Genomic DNA, 20,096 nt, shown 5'->3' with positions numbered 1-20,096 from the left:
GATTCTAGGCTCTGTTCTGTCACTTACTAGGTGTGACATCGGGCAAGTCTCTGGATAGTGCTGAGCTTTGATTTCCTTCCTGGTAGAGAGAGGGCAATGACCTTGGCCTTGAGGGTTGTTGTGAGGCTAATGGGAAGGCTCTTTATAAAGTGAAAAATGCATGCATATAAAAAATGCTTCAGAAACATATCTCCTGATTGTGCCATGATTTTGTGGCATTGTCTTTTGCCAAAGCAATGTCCTAGTGGCCTTCCCTAAATGTGTTTCTTTTCAGATGCAGTTACACATGTATGAAAACACTTTGCTTAATAAAGATGCAAGTTTACAGAAGGTCGGTACTGTCTCTGTCCATGGAATCCTGGAGACTCCCTCCAAGTATTAGAGGAAGGCATTTGCATAACTCCACCTCTGTTAAAATATCTGATTCTAACATTCTGTCATAAGGCATTTCTTTATTTGTAAGAATAAAAATTGTTCTTCTGAGTGAAGAATATTAACTTTTCCACTGGGATATTTTAATATATCCTCTGTAAATTCTGGTGATATTCATCCCTTTATTCAACAATATTAGTGTGCCAATTTACCAGTCACTGGCTAAATAGTGGTGATGAAGTGTTTTGTTTTGTTTGTCTTTTGTTTTTAATTTTTTGGCCACACCTTGGGGCACTCAGTGTCTTGGTTCCTTGACCAGGGATTGAAGCTGCACCCCTGCTCTGGAAGCATGGAGTTTTAACCATTGGACCAACCAGAAACTCCCTGTGATGATGAAGTTTTAATTCGTAACATTAACGAATGTGCAGTCATTCATTTCAGGGAAAAACAACATATCCTGAGTTATGTTCTACCTAGTTTGACTGATTAATTCGATAGATAAATATTACTCTATTTATATTTGTCTCTCATGATCATAGCCTATTTGGTAACAAACTTTTCTGGCTACAGGGATGCTGGTTTGGTGGCTTTAAGAGACACAGAAAGGACACAGCCTAAGTTAATAAGCTTCCACATTCAAAGACAGGAAAGGGAAGGAGGAGCAGTATTTCACTTCCTTTCCCTGAAGTTTATGACATTTCAAAGGCATCCTTCACAGCTTGTGGACATTGACCAGAATACTGACTTTGGTACCAACTGTGTCTCCTCCTCATAGTGACATTGTAGTAGCGATGACTGCTCACTTCCTCCATAACTTTAGACCTTCCACCACTCTGCTCTCCCGCCCGGCACTCGTAAGATACTTCTCAGGCCCCAGGCACCATGCCATTCATGGGACACAACTACAGGTCAGGCACTGACTGTACCCCCTGGTCTTGGAGTGCAAAACTATGATTTTTAAAAGATATGGTTTGAACTGGGTAAAATTGGATGCTTTTATAATTTATTAGTCACTTGCAGGTAAAAACTGCTGTTTTTTTCTTAAATAGGCTGTAGTAATAAATTTTTGACTTGGATTTTAAAATTGCCTTTCAGGGTATGATTTCACTGGACCAGGCAGAGATAGAACATAATAACACAGTCAGATAATAGATGCCTTGCTGCCCCTTTTGTTTTTCTATAGTTTTAATTGCAAACCCAGACTAGCAGAATTTTCAAATCATGAGATTCGTAGAAGGTCTCATCACATCATTAGGCATTTATAATTCTTCTTTGACTCAGATTGCTAGTCTAGTAAATATGATTTGGTAAACTCGTACATTTATTTTCTATTAATTCTCTCTCCTACTTTTCAGAAGGATGGAAGTATAGAAGAGCTTAAGTCAACGATCCTAGAATATGGAAGCATTATTGAGGTATACCATAATAATCTCACAACTTGCATGGTGGGGATTTTAAACGGAAATGTGAATGTCCCAGGAGAGTAACATGGGCAGCCTAATGTTGTATGTGATTCCAGAACTTACGAGGGGAGAAAAACAAGCTGGCTCTAGAGTTACAGCACTTACAACAGGAATTCATGATGTAAGTACAGGGTAACCTCTCACCGACTTTCTGTCATGCGTCCCCCGCTCCACATTATGAGCGGTGTTATGAGCTGTGTGCAGTTCTTTGAACATGCCACGTTCTTTCCTTCTGAACTTTGTGATGTTTTCTCAGCTTCTCTCCTAAGAGTGGATTCCTTCACACGTTTTCCGTCAACCTCCCTCACTCACCCTTACTTTTCTCATGCCTTGAGATTAAGTAATCTGAGTGCATGCATGGCATGTTGTTTTGACCTCTTTCCTGACACACTCTACCTTCTTAATCATTTGTTTCTGATTTTGTATAACATGCTAGTCCAGAAGTCCATAAGCAGCAAACTGAGTACAGTCAGTGGGGTAAGTGTACATACTTATATTAGCAGGGTGAAAATGAGGAAAGTACATTATCCAGGTAAAGACGGGGTGTTACTCTGCTTAGCTCCAGATAGTTGTTACATCAAGAATATATGGACCCAAAGTGACCACATATTCTGATTTTTTATAGAAAAGCAAGGCATCTAGATTTTTAGTGAAAAAATTAAAAATTCAACTATTAGCTCCAATTCTTAAAAAGAAAGTATGGCTTACCTGTTTGCAACCACCTAGAATCACTAGTGTGTGCAGCGCCTGGAGGGCAAAGACTACCTCTGTTCCTCTCTGTAGTCTTAAGTACCTAATGCAGTCCTTATACAGCACACATAGTGCTTACTGTTTGGTGATAAATAAATCTTATTCTTGTGACTTAAAACATAAGGCATACCTAACCAGACCAGACTACTGTTGTTTTTTTTTTCTTCAAGAAATGGAATGCAGTTAAATGTCAGTGGAGAGCATAAGAGTGTCGACTCTGAAGGAGTAAAATCTCTACACTGTGAACTCATTCTTGCTCAGTCTGCAGAGGTAGGTAATTATCATTAAATGGAAGCCTTTACAAAAATAATCAACATGTTCATAGCTTGCTATTAAGTAAAGGTCTGTATCTTGCTGAAAATCACCCATGACATTTTGAGAGAATCCACTGATAGTTTGTGGAACCTATGTCTAAAGTTTCTTAGTCTGGAAGAATGAATCTTTTTCAAGTTATGGCTGAAAACTACAGTGAGACTCCAGCATGGGGTGTGGAAATATGTGTTCAGTGAATCTGGACTTTAAAAATCTTTATATATGTGTATACACACGCACACCACACACACAGAGACACACATACACATATATATTTGGCCACACAGCATGCGTGATCTTAGTTCCCCAAGCAGGGTTCAAATCCAAGTCCTTGGCAGTGAGAGCATGGGATCCTACCCACTGGACTGCCAGGGAATTCGCAAGAAATCTTTCCTATCTTGATATTTTTCAGGACTACCTGCAGTGATCCCCAGCCTGGGGTCTGAAAGATTGTGGTAGAGATCATGAACTATTTTTAGTATTTCTTCAAGTCCCAAAGTAAATGTATCTACCAAAAATTTACTTGTTTCATTTACATTGTTTCATGCAGAAACATGAAATTTCTTTGCTTGAGAATATAATTGTACTGACTCAAATAAATGACACTGATTATTATATTCTGAACATAAATTAGCATTTTTATATGTTTGGGGTTAATTTTAAAATAGCAAAATGAATTAGTGCCTTAAAACCTCCAGCCTGTTGGTAGTTATTTATAACAGGGGTGGAAACAGTCAAACGCGTTCTTGTGAATGAAATGTTGGAACCTGACTCCCTAGTATATTTTCGTTCCTATGTACTTTCCAGTTGTGTGCTTGGAATGCAGGAAATGTTTTCTGGCAGATTGCTTTCTTTCACGATGTTGATGGTCTTCCCATGTTGGGTAGATGATAGATTTGTCCAGAATGTCCTCCTGTTGACAGCTGTGCTATGACCTTGAAAGGAGAGAACGTCCTTGGGGCAAGTACCATTTGAATATCTCCTGCCAAGGATGCAGGGCGACATATGTTGCTTCACCTAAGGCATTCTCAGGCAGTCTTGAACATTCTGCTGAGGACTGTGCTTTCCTGACATTCTGTTGCAAAGACGCATCGTTTTCTTAGTGTGCTCTTGAAACCAAGCCAAACTGCCAGACTGAATGACATGGTGACTAAGCTACCGCAGCCATGTGTTTTTATCCCCTGTCCTCTGAGGTGATAATGACGCCAAGATGCCAGCCTGTAAAGGTTTATGATTCTGAACAGGGGTTAAACAGCTGGCAACATTCTGGTGCTGAAGTTTATCTCACTAATGGATTAGGAAGTCTTTGCCTTCTAATTGGAATCTGGAATAAGAGCCCATTCACTTTTTTCCAACTCACAGCAAGGAGGAAGTTACATGTGTTGTTGTCATATATCTAAAGTATGAGAGGACACAGAGACTTCGAGAGGAGTATGAGAAACTTGCTTTGTGAAACATCTGACAGCATCTTCTATGAGTGGAAGAGAGACAAAGAAACCAGTCTGTTTTCAATGGGATTTGTTGAATGCACCCTCCCGTGACCAACAGTTTTCTTTTTCTGAGAATTTCTTTCCTGTTCCTTCTTTCCAGAAAATTAGAGCCATAGAAGTTTATATCATGTAAATGTAAATGTTATCTATTAGATATCTGAGTGTGCTTTAAGAATGAGTAAAGGTTAAGCTGAAGGCATCCAAGAGAGGAAATGAGCGGTTTGGGGGGGTGTAGGAGTAGTTCCAGGTGGTGCTATTGGTAAAGAACCCGCCTGCCAATGCAGGTGATTTAAGAGATATGGTCTCAATCCCTGGGTCAGGAAGATCCCCTGGAGGAGGGCATGGCAACTGCTTCAGTATTCTCACCTAGAGAATCCCATGGATAGAGGAGCCTGGCTGGCTACAGTCCATGGGGCCATAAAGAGTCAGACACAACTGAGTGACTTAGCATGCACGCAGGAGGATTTCATAAGATAATTTAGAATGTTTGATGGAGATCATTACATTGACGCATGGGCATCATTTTCATAAAATAAAAATAATGAATATTCTTCATTGGGATGACAGGGTTGTGGACATTTTGGTACTTGTTTCAGAATAATGACACTGAGTGGCAGTGCAATTTAATCAGCTTGTCATCTCTGGACATGATAATGGATGAAGAAATGCTACTGTTACTGAGAGAACTTGAACAAAAGGGAGTGGAGTTCACAGCTATGCTTCAGAATCTGGTATTGTATAATATCTGCATGTCGTATGCTGTTTCACTGGCCAGGAAGATCTACAGATAACTGACCTACAGCCTGTTTGCTGAGCATGGGCGTATCTATGTGTTGAGAACAAAATATATCCTATTATGAAATGAAAAGATTTTTCTCAAATCTTCCTAATGTGCATCTTCTAATTCTGGGTCAATCAGGACTAACAGGCTGACCATTAGGTATAGATTGCTTGAGCTTATATTCCCTACAAGTTAATCTTTAGTATCAGAGGGCTGAAGACTATTGAACTCCTTCTAGCTAATTACTAGTACTTCTTTTTCCATTTTAATTTTTGAAAAACATTTCTTCATTTATTTTTGGGTGTTGGGTCTTAGTTGTAGCACACAGGATCGTTTGTTGGGGCACACAGGCTTCTCTCTAGTTGTGGTGTGCGGGTTCCGGAGCACGTGGGCCATGTTGTTGTGGCAAGAGGGCTCAAGCATTGTGGTGCACATGCTTTGTTACCTTGTAGCATGTGGGATCTTAGTTCCTTGACTAGGGATTGAACCCCTGTCACCTGCATTGGAAGAAAAGTTCTTAACCACTGGATTACCAGGAAAGTCTCTCTCTATCTCGATTTTTGACTAGGAATCCTAGATGATCAGAGAAAGCTGAGAACACCATTTTCATGTAGGTATTTCCAGTTCCTTTCACAGTGTCTAGCACATTGCTGTTGTTGTTTAGTCACTAAATCATTCCTGACCCATGGCCTGCAGCATGCCAGGCTTCCCTGTCCTTCACTGTTTCCCAGAGCTTACTCAAACACATATCCATTAAGTCAGTGATGCCATCCAACCATCTCATCCTCTGTCACTCCCTTCTCCTCCTGCCTTCAATCTTTCCCAGCATCAGAGTCTTTTCCAATGAGTTGACTTTATGCAGGTGGCCAAAGGAAAGGAGCTTCAGCATCAGTCCTTCCAATGAATATTCAGGGTTGATTTCCTTTGGGATTTACTAGTTTGATCTCCTTGCAGTCCAAGGGACTCTCAAGAGTCTTCTCCAGCACCATGATTTGAAAACATCCATTCTTTGGTGCTCAGCATTCTTTATGCTCCAACTCTCACATCCGTACAAACTGCTGGAAAAACCATAGCTTTGGTTATATGGACCTTTGTCCGCAAAGTGGTATCTCTGCTTTTTAATATGCTGTCTAGGTTCGTTGTAGCTTTTCTTCCAAGTAGCAAGCATCTTTTAATTTCATGGCTGCAGTCACTGTCTGTAGTGATTTGGAACCCAAGAAAATAAAATCTGTCACTGCCTAGTCTAAGTAGATAATATTTAGTTTAATGAATGAAAAAATATCCATGAAAATGCTTGCTTCCTTCTATTTGAGAGGGGAATAAAATGGGTAGGTTTTGTTCTGGAAAATAGTTTTAACTGATTTATTCAGCATATGTAGAGTAGAGAATTAGCATCTTCACATGGCAACATCCTAGGATAAAGGAAAGTCACTGGGTGGCATTAGATAACAAGGAATTCTCTCTGATGACTTTCAAAATTGCCTATATTAAACCTTGTCTAAATTACTTCTTTTTATATGCCTTTCACTGAATTCCTATTTGAAGGTATGGAATTCTTTTTCAGCAAGAAGATGTTTCTGAAGTTGAAACACAAATTGATCATTTTCTACAGTGGGTAACTAATCCGGAGATTACTGTGAAAGAAAAGTGGGAGAACAAGCTTACTGTAAGTATTCTGAATTTTGTGATTTTCCTGGTTTATCTTCTACATTCCAAACCCAGGTAGAACTTATTATACACATTGTCAGAATGAGAAGGCATAACACTGCAATGAAATCTTAGAGTGTAAGGATATGGAATATGCATTGGAGAGACAAAGAGTAAATAAAATGTAAATTAATAACGTATTTTATTTGAATCCTTGTGAGAACTGGCTGGTCTAAGCTTGAATTTTTCCTTGGCTTTTCAAAATTCTCTTTGATGGAATGATTATTGTGCAAAAGAATCTTATTCCTGAGACTTTGACAGTTTTATTATACCAGAAGTTAGCGGAATATCAGAATGTGGAAACATTTTAGGTAGCTATTCCCAGTTTTGTTAGAGTGGAAGCATATAAAAGGAAATCTCTTAAATTTATCCATAACTTATTATCTGTGCTTCTTGACTGCCGGACAACTTCCTAACATCTATCAGCCCCCTAAGTTAAGCTAAAGCAAGAAGTAAATGTTGAAAACTCTGGAGTGTTAATATCAGCCCTTTTGTCAGTCTTACCTTTTTCAAAGGTTTTTAATATGGTTTTGAATATGGTAATCAACAAATACTGATTTTACTGCATTTCCTAGTCCTGTTCTATTCTATTAATAAAGCTACTGTGATTATTGATGAAATGTCCACTTATCTTAAGAAAAAGAAAACAAAGCTCAATTTTAGGCACACCGTGTGTACCCAATATGTACTTGTTAAATTGGGGTCATCAGTCCACAGTGTCATCCATCTTTAGGCAACTGAGAATTGACATCTGTTCAATTAGCATTTTAGAGTTCAATAACAGTGAATGCTGCTGGTGTTGGAATGTCCAGAGCATGTTCTATTGCCTGTTATTTCTTTATATTTAACATTGGAACAGTGGAACTTGTTTTGTGACTCTTCTTATAGGAATTCAGATATATTATGGAGGAGAAGCTCAATCTTTGCATCTTAATGCTGAACAACTTGAGAAACCATAAAGAATCCCTTGATAAAGAGTTTGCCAAACTGATAGACATTTTGAAGAGATTCAGGCTGGAATATTTTTATTTCAGAAGAGACTTTCTTTCCAGGTGATGATCCCTTATGTATAAGAGACCCCCTACTTTATATATATAACATGTTTGTAATTTGCCATGGCATTCAGTTTACTTTTTTTCAAGTTGTATACATTGATTTCAGGTGACAGTTTTTCAGGGGGACCATTTTGTTTGACAGTTCTGACTTGTGAAATAGTGTGAGATTGACCTATATATTCAAAATTGCAAGTAGTAAGCTTGAAATCTATGGAAACTCAAACAATGTGTTATTTTTCCTAGAGAAGGAGTTTGGAATCAGAATATAGAATTCTTTTAACCAGAAGGGGCATTAGAGATCATTCCACAAAGCTGCATAATTTTACAGAGGACTGAAGCAAAAGAATATAAAGTGAATTGATCAAGATTTGAGTTATTAATGGAAAACATATGGATAGCTCTGTAACCTCAGATATGCAGACGACTCCACCATTATGGCAGAAAGTGAGGAGGAACTAAGGAGCCTCTTGATGAAGGTGAAAGAGGAGAGTGAAAAAGCTGGCTAAAGCTCAACATTCAAAAAACTAAGGTCATGACATCTGGTCTCATCACTTCATGGCAAATAGATGGGGAAACAGAGGAAAGAGTGACAGACTTTATTTTCTTGGGCTTGAAATCCCTGCAGATGGTGACTGTAGCCGTAAAATTAAAAGACATTTGCTCTTGGAAGAAAAGCTACGACAAACATAGAGAACATATTAAAAAGCAGAGACATTACTTTGCCAACAAAGGTCTGTATAGTCAAAGCTATGGTTTTTCCAGGAGTCATGTACAGATGTGAGAGTTGGACCATAAAGAAGGCTGAGCACTGAAGAACTGATGCTTTTGAACTGTGGTGTTGGAAAAGACGCTTGAGAGTCTCTTGGACTGCAAGGAGAACAAACCAATAAATCCTGAAGGAAATCAATCTGAATATTCATTGGAAGGACTGATGCTGAAGCTGAAGCTCCAATCTTTTGGTCACCTGTTGTGAAGAGCTGACTCAATAGAAAAGACCCTTGTTAAGGAAAAAAAAGAAAAGAAAAGACCCTGACGCTGGGAAAGATAGAATGCAGGAGTAGAAGGGGACAGCAGAGAATGAGATGATTGGATGGCATCACTGACTCAATGGACATGAGTGTGAGCAAGCTCCAGGAGATGGTGAAGGACAGGGAAGCCTGGCGTGCTGCAGTCCATGGGGTCACAAAGAGTCAGACATGATTGGGTGACTGAAAAACAACAACAACAAATGAATAGCTCTATTATTGGAAGGACTTGCTGCTGGATCTGTTGACTCCTATCCCACTGGGCTTTATGTTCCAACTCAGTACACAATGCTTTCGATGGGCCCTAGTCAATTAAATTTCAAATAAAAGAAGTCATAGGGAATAGAAGACTCTAAATATAAAATGATTTACAATCTTATCCTTCCTCTCACGTTAATTCTTATGCTTTTTGGGGAAAACTTGAAATTTGTGCACTTTGTAAACTAAACATACTAAATAAGGATAGGGATTAAATCTTTTGTTAATCACTATTTATATAGCTGCTGATACTTTACTGAGCATTCACTTAAGAAATGCTTTTTGACTGGATGAATGAATGAATGTGGGTGTAGTTGAAATTAGAATAAATTAAAAGAAAAAGTCATCAAGTCACTGACTCGACGGACTTGAGTTTGAGCAAGCTCTGGGAGTTGGTGATGGACAGGGAAGCCTGGTGTGCTATAGTCTATGGGGTCACAAAGGATCAGACCTGACAGCAACTGAACTGAAAAGAAAAAAATGTACTTAAAGAGCATAGTTGCTTAAAAAGAATAGCAAGAAGAAACAATTTTATTCCCCCCAAATAAGGAAACTAGATATCAGAGAGAGATTAATACCAGGAGGAACTATCAAGAAGACAATCTTTTGCTTTCTCTAAGAAGCCAGGAGCCCAGACTTCCCCACAGTGGTAAAGGCGTCAGTTAGGTAGATATGCGGTTTCCTTACACAAATACCATCTCCACCAAAGGGAACATTGAAATTCTTCTGTTTAGCAACAAAAAACTATTTTGAGAGAGGCCTGCACTAGAGTCATCTTGGAGTAAGTGAATATTCTCTATTATCCTATTAGACACACAAAACAGCCCAGTTAAATCATAGTAGGTGTGATTTGTCAAAAGCTCGCTGTGTTCCATGTAGTGATAAAAACTTGACATGTGTTTATCTCCAGAGACGTCATCCTGGTGGAGTTAAGTGACAGCTGGGATCAGGCCTAGATATGGTCTACTTCAAAACCTATGTTCTTTCAACTATTAATCCCCCACCATCTAGTTGTTAAAATCTAATATAATATTAGGGTTTCTCAGGTGGCAATAGTGGTAAAGAATCTACCTGCCAGTGAGGAGACTTAAGACATGCAGGTTTGATCCCTGGGTTGGGGAAGATCCCCTGGAGTAGGAAGTGGTAACCCACTCCAGTATTCTTGGCTAGAGAATCCCATGGACAGAGGAACCTGGTAGGCTACAGTCCATGGGGCTACAAAGAGTATGGAGCTGAGTATGTAGGATATGACTGAGCATAATATAATAGTATTTTGCTCAACCTAGCATTGGGCAGGAGAAGGCAATGGCAACCCACTCCAGTGTTCTTGCCTGGGAAATCCCATGGACGGAGAAGCCTGGCAGGCTATAGTCCATGGGGTCGCGAAGAGTCAGACACGACTGAGCAACTTCACTTTCACTTTTCACTTTCATGCACTGGAGAAGGAAATGGCAACCCACTCCAGTATTCTTGCCTGGGGAATCCCAGGGACGGGAGCCTGGTGGGCTGCCATCTGTGGAGTCGCACAGAGTCGAACACGACTGACATGACTTAGCAGCAGCAGCATTAGGCAAAATGATACTCATCAATGCAAAGATGGCTTAGTTCCTGCCTTCTAAACATAATTTAAAAGACACAAAACCACAAAGAGGCTACACACAAAATGATTTGGCTATAGGTCTTAACTGTGAATAAGGACATGGGTGCAGTATTTTGTGGGAGTGAGAGAGACTTCTATGTTTAGATGAAGTAGGAAATATTTATTAAAAGCAAGCTTTCAGAAGTTAATTGTTTGCTGAGGAGAAAGCTTTCATTCAGGTGCAAGATAAATAGTTCCAGTGATGAGGATTGGAAAGAGTCGAGTGAGGCAACAAGAAACAGTGAAAGGAAAAAAAAAAAAAAACCCTTAGAGGGCTTGGTGAGAAAAGCATGTGATCATTTGCAAATGTTTTCGTACATCCAGGTGCCACTTCTTTGACGGACTTTTTCCCCCTCTAAATGCTAGGGAATTATAGAAAATAAGATGGAAATCTCTACCTCCATAAAACTAACATCTACTAAGGGACATAGATAATGAACAAACATGCAATTATATAGTACAATTCCAGGGAGTAGTAGGTAATATGAAGAGAATTAAAGCAGGATAAGAAGACCAAAACTGACCAGGGGCATAAGGACCTAATTTTAGAAAGAATGGTCAGGAAAGGTCTGTCTGAGGAATAGTAAGTTAAGTAGATAAATGAGGTGAGAAAGTGAGATATGTGATGATTTGGGGAGTATTCTAGGCAGTGGAAATAGTTAGTGGAAAGGACCTGGGGTTGTAATGAGCTTGGTATGTTTGAACAGCAGCAAGGGGTCAGCATGGCAGGGGTGGGGTGAGTGCTGGGAAGTGGTAGGCAATGAGGTAGGAAAAATAAACAGAGGTCAGGTCCTCAGCCTTGCAGATCACATTTAGGAATTGGGGTTTTATTTTGAGTAGATGGGAAGCCGTCGAAGATTATAAGCAGAGAAATAATATGACTTGTGTTTCGGAAATTCATTCCAGCTGCCAGGTAGAGAACTGTCTATAGAGGGCAAAATCGAAAACAGACAGATGAGAAGAGCTTTTTTCAATAACAGATCACCAATTAGATATCTTGAAATCAATTTACTGGATTATGACCCTTTAAAGAAATAAACACAAAACATCAGAATACTTTGCATACAGTAAGAGCAAGTACTGTTTCATAAAATTTGTGTTTCAGCCAGGTGCATGTGTGTGTGCTTGAGTGAAATATAAAACATTTACTGAGTCATGGTCAAAAAAGCTATTGTGTTAGGCGCTAGTGTAATAGTCCAGGTGAGGGGTATAATGTGAGCCAGGGTGATAGTTGTGAAGGTGATACGAAATGGTTGGATTCAAACTGTGTTCTAAGGATAGATCAGATCTGACATACTAGTAAATCAGATGTGGGAATGCAGGAAAGAGTCATCCTTGACTTAAGTGTTTTGGGTCTGAAAACTTTGTAAATGGGGCACTAGATGGTAAGATCTGGGGGAGACTCAGACTTGGTAAGAGTAAAAACTCAAGATTTAGCATTAGGACATGATAACAAGGAGAGTTGTTGAATTTAAATACACACACACCCAACCCCTTAACATGATAATGAAAATCTCTATAGAAGAAAAATCTTCCAAGTTTCTGCTGAATACCTTTAACTGATAGTCATCTGCTAAATGATACTATCTAATTTGTTAAAGCATTTCTAAGGCTGCTGTGCTTCATATTTATAACATCAAAGTAAATAAATGTTATTGTAAATAGTACACATAAGTCATGAAAAACTTTAGTATTATTAAGTACGGATTTCTGTTGGTCTTCACATTCCTTTTACTTTCCCTGGAAAGATAATGGATACTCTTGAGAGCTTAGACTATTCCTGGAAAAGATAAAAGTAGATAAAACTGATGTCTTAAAAAGCAGAGGAGGTGATACCAGCAAGAAGGTGGAATAGAAAGTAATGGACCCTCCTTCTTCCAATAGATACACTGACTCAGCAGTAATACATGAACAAATTCCTTTTATGAGAAGTCCAGCGACTACTTAAGCGGCTCTTGCACCCTGGGTAACCATGAAATGAGCCCCATCAATGCTGGTAGGAAAATTCTCAATACCCTTTCACCATAATTCCTGCTCCTGGCATAGTGTCATATGATCAGAAGGAACCTTCCAGCTCTGAATTTCTTTCTAGATAGGGAAAGAGTTGGACTGTTGTGCCCAACATTCCAACTTTGCTGAAGACTGCCCAGAATACTAGCTTCTGTTTCATCTGTGTCAGAATGCAGACAGAACTGGGTATACTCTAGACATCTGGGGGACACTGAAAACAAAGCAAGTGGTTTGTTTTAGCATACAATGATTCATCATAGTCCCCACTCCTGGCCAGCATAGAATAAGCAGATGAAAAATTCCTGATCATAGCTTCTCCCTAGGGAAGGAAAGGGTTGGATCATACATACAACATTGCGGGTTTTCTGGGGGTTGCCTACAAGATTGCCTTCTATCTTGCCTGTATCAGCAATGATGGAAATCTCATACCCTAGATACTTAGGTTCCACTAAGAACAAAACTGGTGGGTTGAGCTAACATAAAGATTCTGAGGGAGTCCTAGAATCTCTGCTCAAAGTGACTGGTAAGGAATTTTTCCTGTAAAAGGCCAGTCTGTGGATACTGGGAGAGGTGGTTCTTTTTTCTAAAGTGAAGATACCAATACAAAGAGTCAAGAAAAATTAAGACATAGGAAAATATGTCTCAAATACAAGAACAAAATAAATTTCCCAAAACTGTACCTAATGAAACAGAGATAAAATATTTACCTCACAGAGAATTCAAAGTAACTGTCATAAAGGTATTCATTGAGGATGGGAGAGCAATGCATGAACAAAATGAGACAAAGTGAGGCTATTAACAACAACAAAAATACCAGCGACAAACAGAAATACTGGAGGAGAAGAATACTGAAAATTTTATCAGAGGAGTTCAATAGCAGACTAGATCAAGCAGAATAAAAGATCAGTGAACTTGAAGAGAGGTCATTGGAAATTTAGTCAGAGGAGTGAAAAAAAGAAAGAGTGAAAAAACTTAATGGACATCAAGTAGACCAACATCTGTATCATGGAGTCCCAGAAGGAGGAGAGAAGAAAAGGGATAGAAAGGTTATTCAAGGAAATAATGGTTAAAAACTTCCAAAATCTGGGGAAGGAACCCAGAGGCCTAAAGGATTTCAAGTAAGATGAACCCAAAGAAACCCACACTGAGACACGCTATAATCAAAGTGTTAAAATTCAAAGAGAGAATTTTGAAAGCAGCAAGAGGAAGGTTTTGGCAGATAAAAGGGAGCACTCATAAGACTATCAATGGATTTCTCGGCAGAAATCTTGCAGGTCAGAAAGGAGTGGGATGATATATTTGAAGTATTGAAAGGAAAGAACTACCAAACAAGGACACTATACCCAGCAAAACTATCCCTCAAAAGTGGTGATCTATGTTCCCATATAAAGAAAAGCCAAGGGAGTTCATTACCACTAGGCTGGCATTATAAGGAATGCTAAAGGGAATTACTGAAGTTGAAATGAAATGGACTGTAGCCCATAAGGCTCCTTTTCCCTTGGAATTTTCTAGGCAGGAATACTGGAATGGGTTGCCATTTCCTTCATCAGGGGATCTTCCCAACCCAGGGATCAAACCCATGTCTCCTGCATTGTAGGCAGATTCTTTACCACTGTGCCACCTTGGAAGCCCTTAAACAGTGATTAAAAGTACACTAAAGTATAAAACTCACTAGTAATGGTAGATATATAGATACCATCCTGCTGCTGCTGCTGCTGCTAAGTCCTAGCCTGAGCAATTAGGCAAGGAAAAGAAATAAAAGGCCTTAGCACTGGAAAGAAAGAAGTAAATCATTTCTGCAGATGACATGATCTGTATATAGAAAACCCTAAAGACTCCACAAAAAGCAGTTAGAGCTAATAAATTCAACAAAGATGCAACATACAAAATCAACATACATAAGTCAGTTGCATTTCTATACACTAATAATAAATTATCTGAAAAGGAAACTGAGAAAACAATCCTATTTAAAGTAGTATCAAAAAATTAAGATAAGAATAAACTTTAAGGAGATAAAGATCTATACACTAAAACTATGAGACATTGCTGAAATAAAGATGTAAATTAATGGAAAGACATCTTGTGTTTATGAATTGGAAGACAATATTGTGAAGATGTTCATACTACCTGAAGCAATCTACAGATTCAGTGCAATCTCTGTTAAAATTCAAATGGAATTTTTTATAGTAATTTGTTTTTATTCAGTCACTAAGTTGTGTCTGACTCTTTGTGACTCCATGGACTACAGCATGTCAGACTTCCCTATCTTTCACTGTCTCCTGGAGTTTGCTCAAACTCATGTCAGTTCAATAAATGATGATATCTAACTCTGTCATCCTCTACTGCCCCCTTCTTTTGCCTTTAATCTTTCCGTTTCTAGTTATTCGGCTCTTCACATCAGATAGTCAAAGTATGGGAGCTTTATCTTCAGCATCAGTCCTTACAATGAATACTCAGAGTTGATTTCCTTTAGGATTGACTGGTTTGATCTTTAAGTTCAAGGGACTCTCAAGAGTCTTCTTCAGCACCACAATTTGAAAACATCAGTTCTTTGGCACTCAGCCTTCTCCATGGTCCAACTCTTACATTTGTACATGACTAAGGGAAAAACGGTAGCTTTGGCTAGATGCACCCTTGTTGGCAAAGTGATGTCTCTGCTTTTTAATATGGTATCTATTTATCATAGCTTTTCTTCCAAGGAGCAAGTGTTTTAATTTCATGGCTGCAGTCACTGTCCGCAGTGACTCTGGAGCCCAAGGAAATAAAATCTGTCACTGTTTCCACTTTTCCCCCTTCTATTTTCCATGAAGTGATGGGGCTGGATGCCATGGTCTTAGTTTTTTGAAAGTTGAGTTTTAAGCCAGGATTTTCAGTCTCCTCTATCACCCTCATCAAAGAAAATTCCTAATATTCATATGGAACTACAAAAGACCAAAACAGTCTTGAAAAAGAACAAAGCTGTAGGTATCACACATGATGATTTCAAAATATATTACAAAGCTACAGACCAGTGAAATAGGGTAGATTGTCTAGAAATAAACCCTCACATACATAATGAACTAATCTTCAAGTAGGGTGCCAAGAATACACAATGGGAATGGATAGTCAACAAATGAAACTGGATATCCACATGTAAAAGAGTAAAGATGAACCTTATCACACACCATATAGAAAAATCAACTCAAAATGGATTGAAAAGTTAAGCACAAGCTTAAAACTATAATACTTCTAGAAGAAAATTTGGGGGAAAACCTTCATGACATTGGTCTTGGCAATACTTTCTTGGATATGAAATGAAAGGCATAAGCAGCAAAAGAAAAAATAGACAAGTGAGTCTACATCAGACTAAAAAGCTTCCACACATCTGAGGATATGACAGAGTGAAAAGGTAACCTATTGAATGAGAGAAAATATTTGCAGAGCATGTATTTGAAAAGGGGTCAATATTCAAAATATGGAAGGAACTCCTACAACTCAGTAACAAGAAAAACCCAATTTAAAAATGGGCAAAAGAAGTGAATAGACCTTTTTACAAAAAAAGATATAAAATTGACCAACAAGTACATGAAAAGATGTTCAACATCATTAGTCATCAGGGAAATGCAAATAAAAACCACAATGAGTCATTCACAATGATGAATGAATCACACCTGTTCGGAACGCTATTATATTACAAAAAAAAAAAAAAAATCCCAAAAGATACCAAGTGTTTGTAAGTGTATAGAGAAATTGAAACCCTTGCCTACTGTTGGTAGGAATTTAAAATGGTACAACTGCTATGGAAAATAGTTTGGAGGTTCTCAAAAAACTTAAAAATAGAATTACCATATGATCTAGCAGTCCCACTTCTGGGTATATATCCAAAAGGATTCAAATCCAAAATCTTGAAAAGATATTTGCACACTCATAATCATTGCAGCATTAGTCATAATAGCCAAGATGTGGACGCAATCTAAATGTTCGTCTAGGATGAATAAATAAAGAAAGTATGATATATACATACAATGAAATATTATTTGCCTTTAAAAAGTTTTTGAAGACTTTTTGAGAAAAGAAGGAAATTTGCCACAAATCTTAAAGATATTATGATAAGTGAAATAAACCAGTCACAGAAAGACAAATACTACAGGATTCCATTTACATGAAGTGTATAAAATAGACCTGTAGAAGCAGAGTAGAATGGTGGTTTCTAGGGGCTTGGGGAGGGGTGGGTGTAATTCAATAGATATAGTTTCAGTTGTGTAAGATGAATAAGTTCCAGAGATCTTTTGTACATCATTGTGCCTATAGTTAACAACACTGTATTGTACACTTTAAGGTATATAGCGTAGATCTCAGTTTAAATGTTCTTACCACAATTAAAGAAAAGAAAAGAAAAAACTGACTACATGCTATTGAACAATGCTGAATAGAATGTGTGTTTTGGTAGTTTTTTTTTTGGTTAGGGTTTTGTTTGCTGGCTTACCAAAATGGTAAAGCATTCTCTGAGACCATTTTTGTCTCTCATATGGTCCTTCTTGTAATCAAAGCTGGATTTATGCCAATGCACAATGGGATTCTGACTTATGTATGAACATTTGAGAGGCACGCAAAAAGCCTAAACCCGACCGTGTCTTCCTCACTGTTTTGAAACTCCTGAAGGATATCATTCCATTGAGCTAAGGTCCTTATTTAGGTCAAGTTGTTTCCAGAAAGTCATTGATATATTAGTACATAGCATGGTTTAAATAATCTCATTAGCTAACAGATACATTTGTATATCTTTTGAGGTTTAGGATTGGATCCAAACGAGAGTAACATTATAACACTAAGAGATTTGGGGTGAGGAAGAAAGGGAGGGGGAAGACTTCAGAAAAGAGAAGACTGCAGTGGAAAGACCAACTGCTCACTTTTATCTGTTCTTGGGAACAGCCCTTCCTGTGTTCGTGCATGTATTTATACCATGATTGATAATTCTTAAGGAGAAAGGCTAATGTCATGAAGCAAAGTGCTTATTTCTTTTTTTCCCTCTTTTTTCTTTTCCATTCTTCCTTTTTTTTTTTTTTTTGGAAAAAGCTAGATGTGATATGTAAATATTGCACCTGTCACAGTGACCTCATTGTGGTGCCAGTGTAGCTAAGAACTATGAATGTAGCTTGTGGGGAACTGAATATCCCAGTGTAGAATAGGAAACTGTTTTTTATCTGTAAGTGAGGTTATTAGATTAAGTGAGCAATATAATTGCTTCAGTTAAATTTCTATATTTGGGAAGCATCTATCTGTATGTAAATACTTTCACTTTCCCCTCTCATCTCTGAAGAACTGTATCAAGTCTGAACTTGTCATAACTTCTGAGGGTTAACTCTTGGTTGAAATGTCACTGACAGCTTGTGGTTGGGACTTTTTTTTTTTAACTCCAGGCAGAAACAACTAGAAACCATCACACAACTGCAAGAGGTTGCTGTCAGGCAGGAAGCCATCTTCAGGAAGCAGGTCCAAGAAGCCAGCCAGTGGTTGGAGGAGGCAGAGAAGCAGGTAGGGTGGCCTTTGACTGACTACATTACAGGCACAGGAAGTCTCCTCAGATGTCCTTAAAACCCTGAAGTAAAAATGGAGGAGGAAGCAAAAAAACAAAGAGGAACTGCGAAGTTCAGTCCCTCTCGACTAGCAGAGAGCGGAGGAAGTGAAGGGGGAGTTGTGAGAGGCGGTGTCAACAGCCTGCTGATGAAAGAGGCAACTTTGCAGAAAGAGGCAACTTGACATATCAGGACTTTTGCCACTGTAGAAATAGCTCAGGCGTACGAAGCGCATGCAAACACAGAATTGCAGAAGTTCAGTGGAGGCTTATCGCTTCCCTGAGAAGAAAAGCACATTTTCAGTTTCGTGTGCATAATCAGAGTGAGCATTCAGTTGCTTTCTTTCCCGGCCACCCTGCTAAAATCCAGCGTTAACTGTCGGTATCCAGGTGGAGGATGGAGATGGGGCAGCCCACACTGCCAGGGAAGAAGCGAAGCCTTCACTGCATAAATTAGAGGAAGCAATTTCAGATCAACGAAATCTCCAGACTATAAATACCGAGATAGTGAACACTTGCCAGACACTTGGGCAGAAGACAAGAAAACCAAAGAGTGAGTAGCCAATATTTGTTGTGTTGGAATTTAGTCCACTCTGAGGTGAGGGGCAAAAGGGCTACAGTCATTTGTCTTGATTCCAGCTACTGTATTATTACTGAACTCATGGTGATGAAATGGCTCTAGAAGGCAGCGTTATGGGCATTCACAGAGGTCTGCCTAGTGGCTAAGAGGAAGAATTTAACCATTAGCTTTCCCTTTTTGTTGTTTATGACAAGCTAGATTTTTCCATGACTGTTATTTCTTTAAAAATTAAACAAGTAGGAGGGAGGTTCAAGAGGGAGGGGACATAGGTATACATACAGCCGATTCACATTGTTGCATGGCAGAAACAGACACAACTGTAAAGCAATTACCCTCCAATTAAAAATAAAAAATTAAAACTTCTCAATATCTGTAAATGTAAACATGGAAAAAAATCTTGTATGCCTGAAATAGTTGAACTTGCAAATTGTTTACATATTCTGCTCTGATTTTATTAGCCAGTTTGTACCCATCACATGGTAGAAAAGGCCTGCCTCTCTTTTTTTTTTCTTTTTTTCTATTTTCTTAAAAGCAATTATTTTAGGGTTGAGCAAAAATACGAATTCAATGTGTATCAAAATATATGTGTGAAAAGTCTTTAAAAATGTTAAGATATTCTTTACATATATATATATATATATATATCTTTAAAAATTAGAATATTGTAATTTTTCTGTATTACCTAAAAGTGGAGAAATGTTTACTGAGGATTTGGGTGAGAAGACAGTTGTCAAATGACAGATGTCAGATTATTTTTAAGCTTATTTTATTCTAGAATTATAGTTCAATAAAAGTAAAGTATATATACATATAAAACCACTCATCAGACAAATGCTTTTGTTCAACCAGCTTCTTGTTCTAGCTGTATAAAGGTTCCCTTTATAGAAAGTTACTGGTTTGGGTCATAACTAACTATAAGCTTAAGGTAAGCTAGAGATGGAAATTTTCAGACTTCTGTTTATTTTGGATTTATTGTACCCTTTCTGCTGTTATCTGAGAAAGCTGTTTAAGCATTTAAAGGAATTGGCTAGTTCTAAAATAGCAATGGTTGTTCAACACTTCATTATTATTTCTAAGCCTTGTAGCACTTGCTTATTTTC

General features: G+C 38.3%; 1 protein-coding gene across 1 annotated transcript in view; it reads left to right on the top strand.

The window, feature by feature from the left end:
* The first annotated feature begins 280 nt into the window (after window positions 1–280).
* IRAG2 (inositol 1,4,5-triphosphate receptor associated 2) overlaps window positions 281–20,096 on the top strand; it is a 74,564-nt gene continuing 54,748 nt past the window's right edge. The window contains exons 1-9 of the mRNA XM_069585528.1: window positions 281–331; window positions 1,728–1,787; window positions 1,892–1,956; window positions 2,756–2,855; window positions 4,984–5,118; window positions 6,733–6,834; window positions 7,764–7,927; window positions 18,262–18,376; window positions 18,807–18,969. Coding sequence (XP_069441629.1) covers window positions 287–331; window positions 1,728–1,787; window positions 1,892–1,956; window positions 2,756–2,855; window positions 4,984–5,118; window positions 6,733–6,834; window positions 7,764–7,927; window positions 18,262–18,376; window positions 18,807–18,969 — 949 coding nt within the window. The 5' untranslated portion in view covers window positions 281–286. The remainder of the gene's footprint in view (window positions 332–1,727; window positions 1,788–1,891; window positions 1,957–2,755; window positions 2,856–4,983; window positions 5,119–6,732; window positions 6,835–7,763; window positions 7,928–18,261; window positions 18,377–18,806; window positions 18,970–20,096) is intronic.

The sequence above is a fragment of the Ovis canadensis genome, chromosome 3 (assembly GCF_042477335.2).
Source record: "Ovis canadensis isolate MfBH-ARS-UI-01 breed Bighorn chromosome 3, ARS-UI_OviCan_v2, whole genome shotgun sequence".
Lineage (NCBI taxonomy): Eukaryota > Metazoa > Chordata > Mammalia > Artiodactyla > Bovidae > Ovis > Ovis canadensis.
This window is presented reverse-complemented; position numbering and strand designations above follow the sequence as displayed.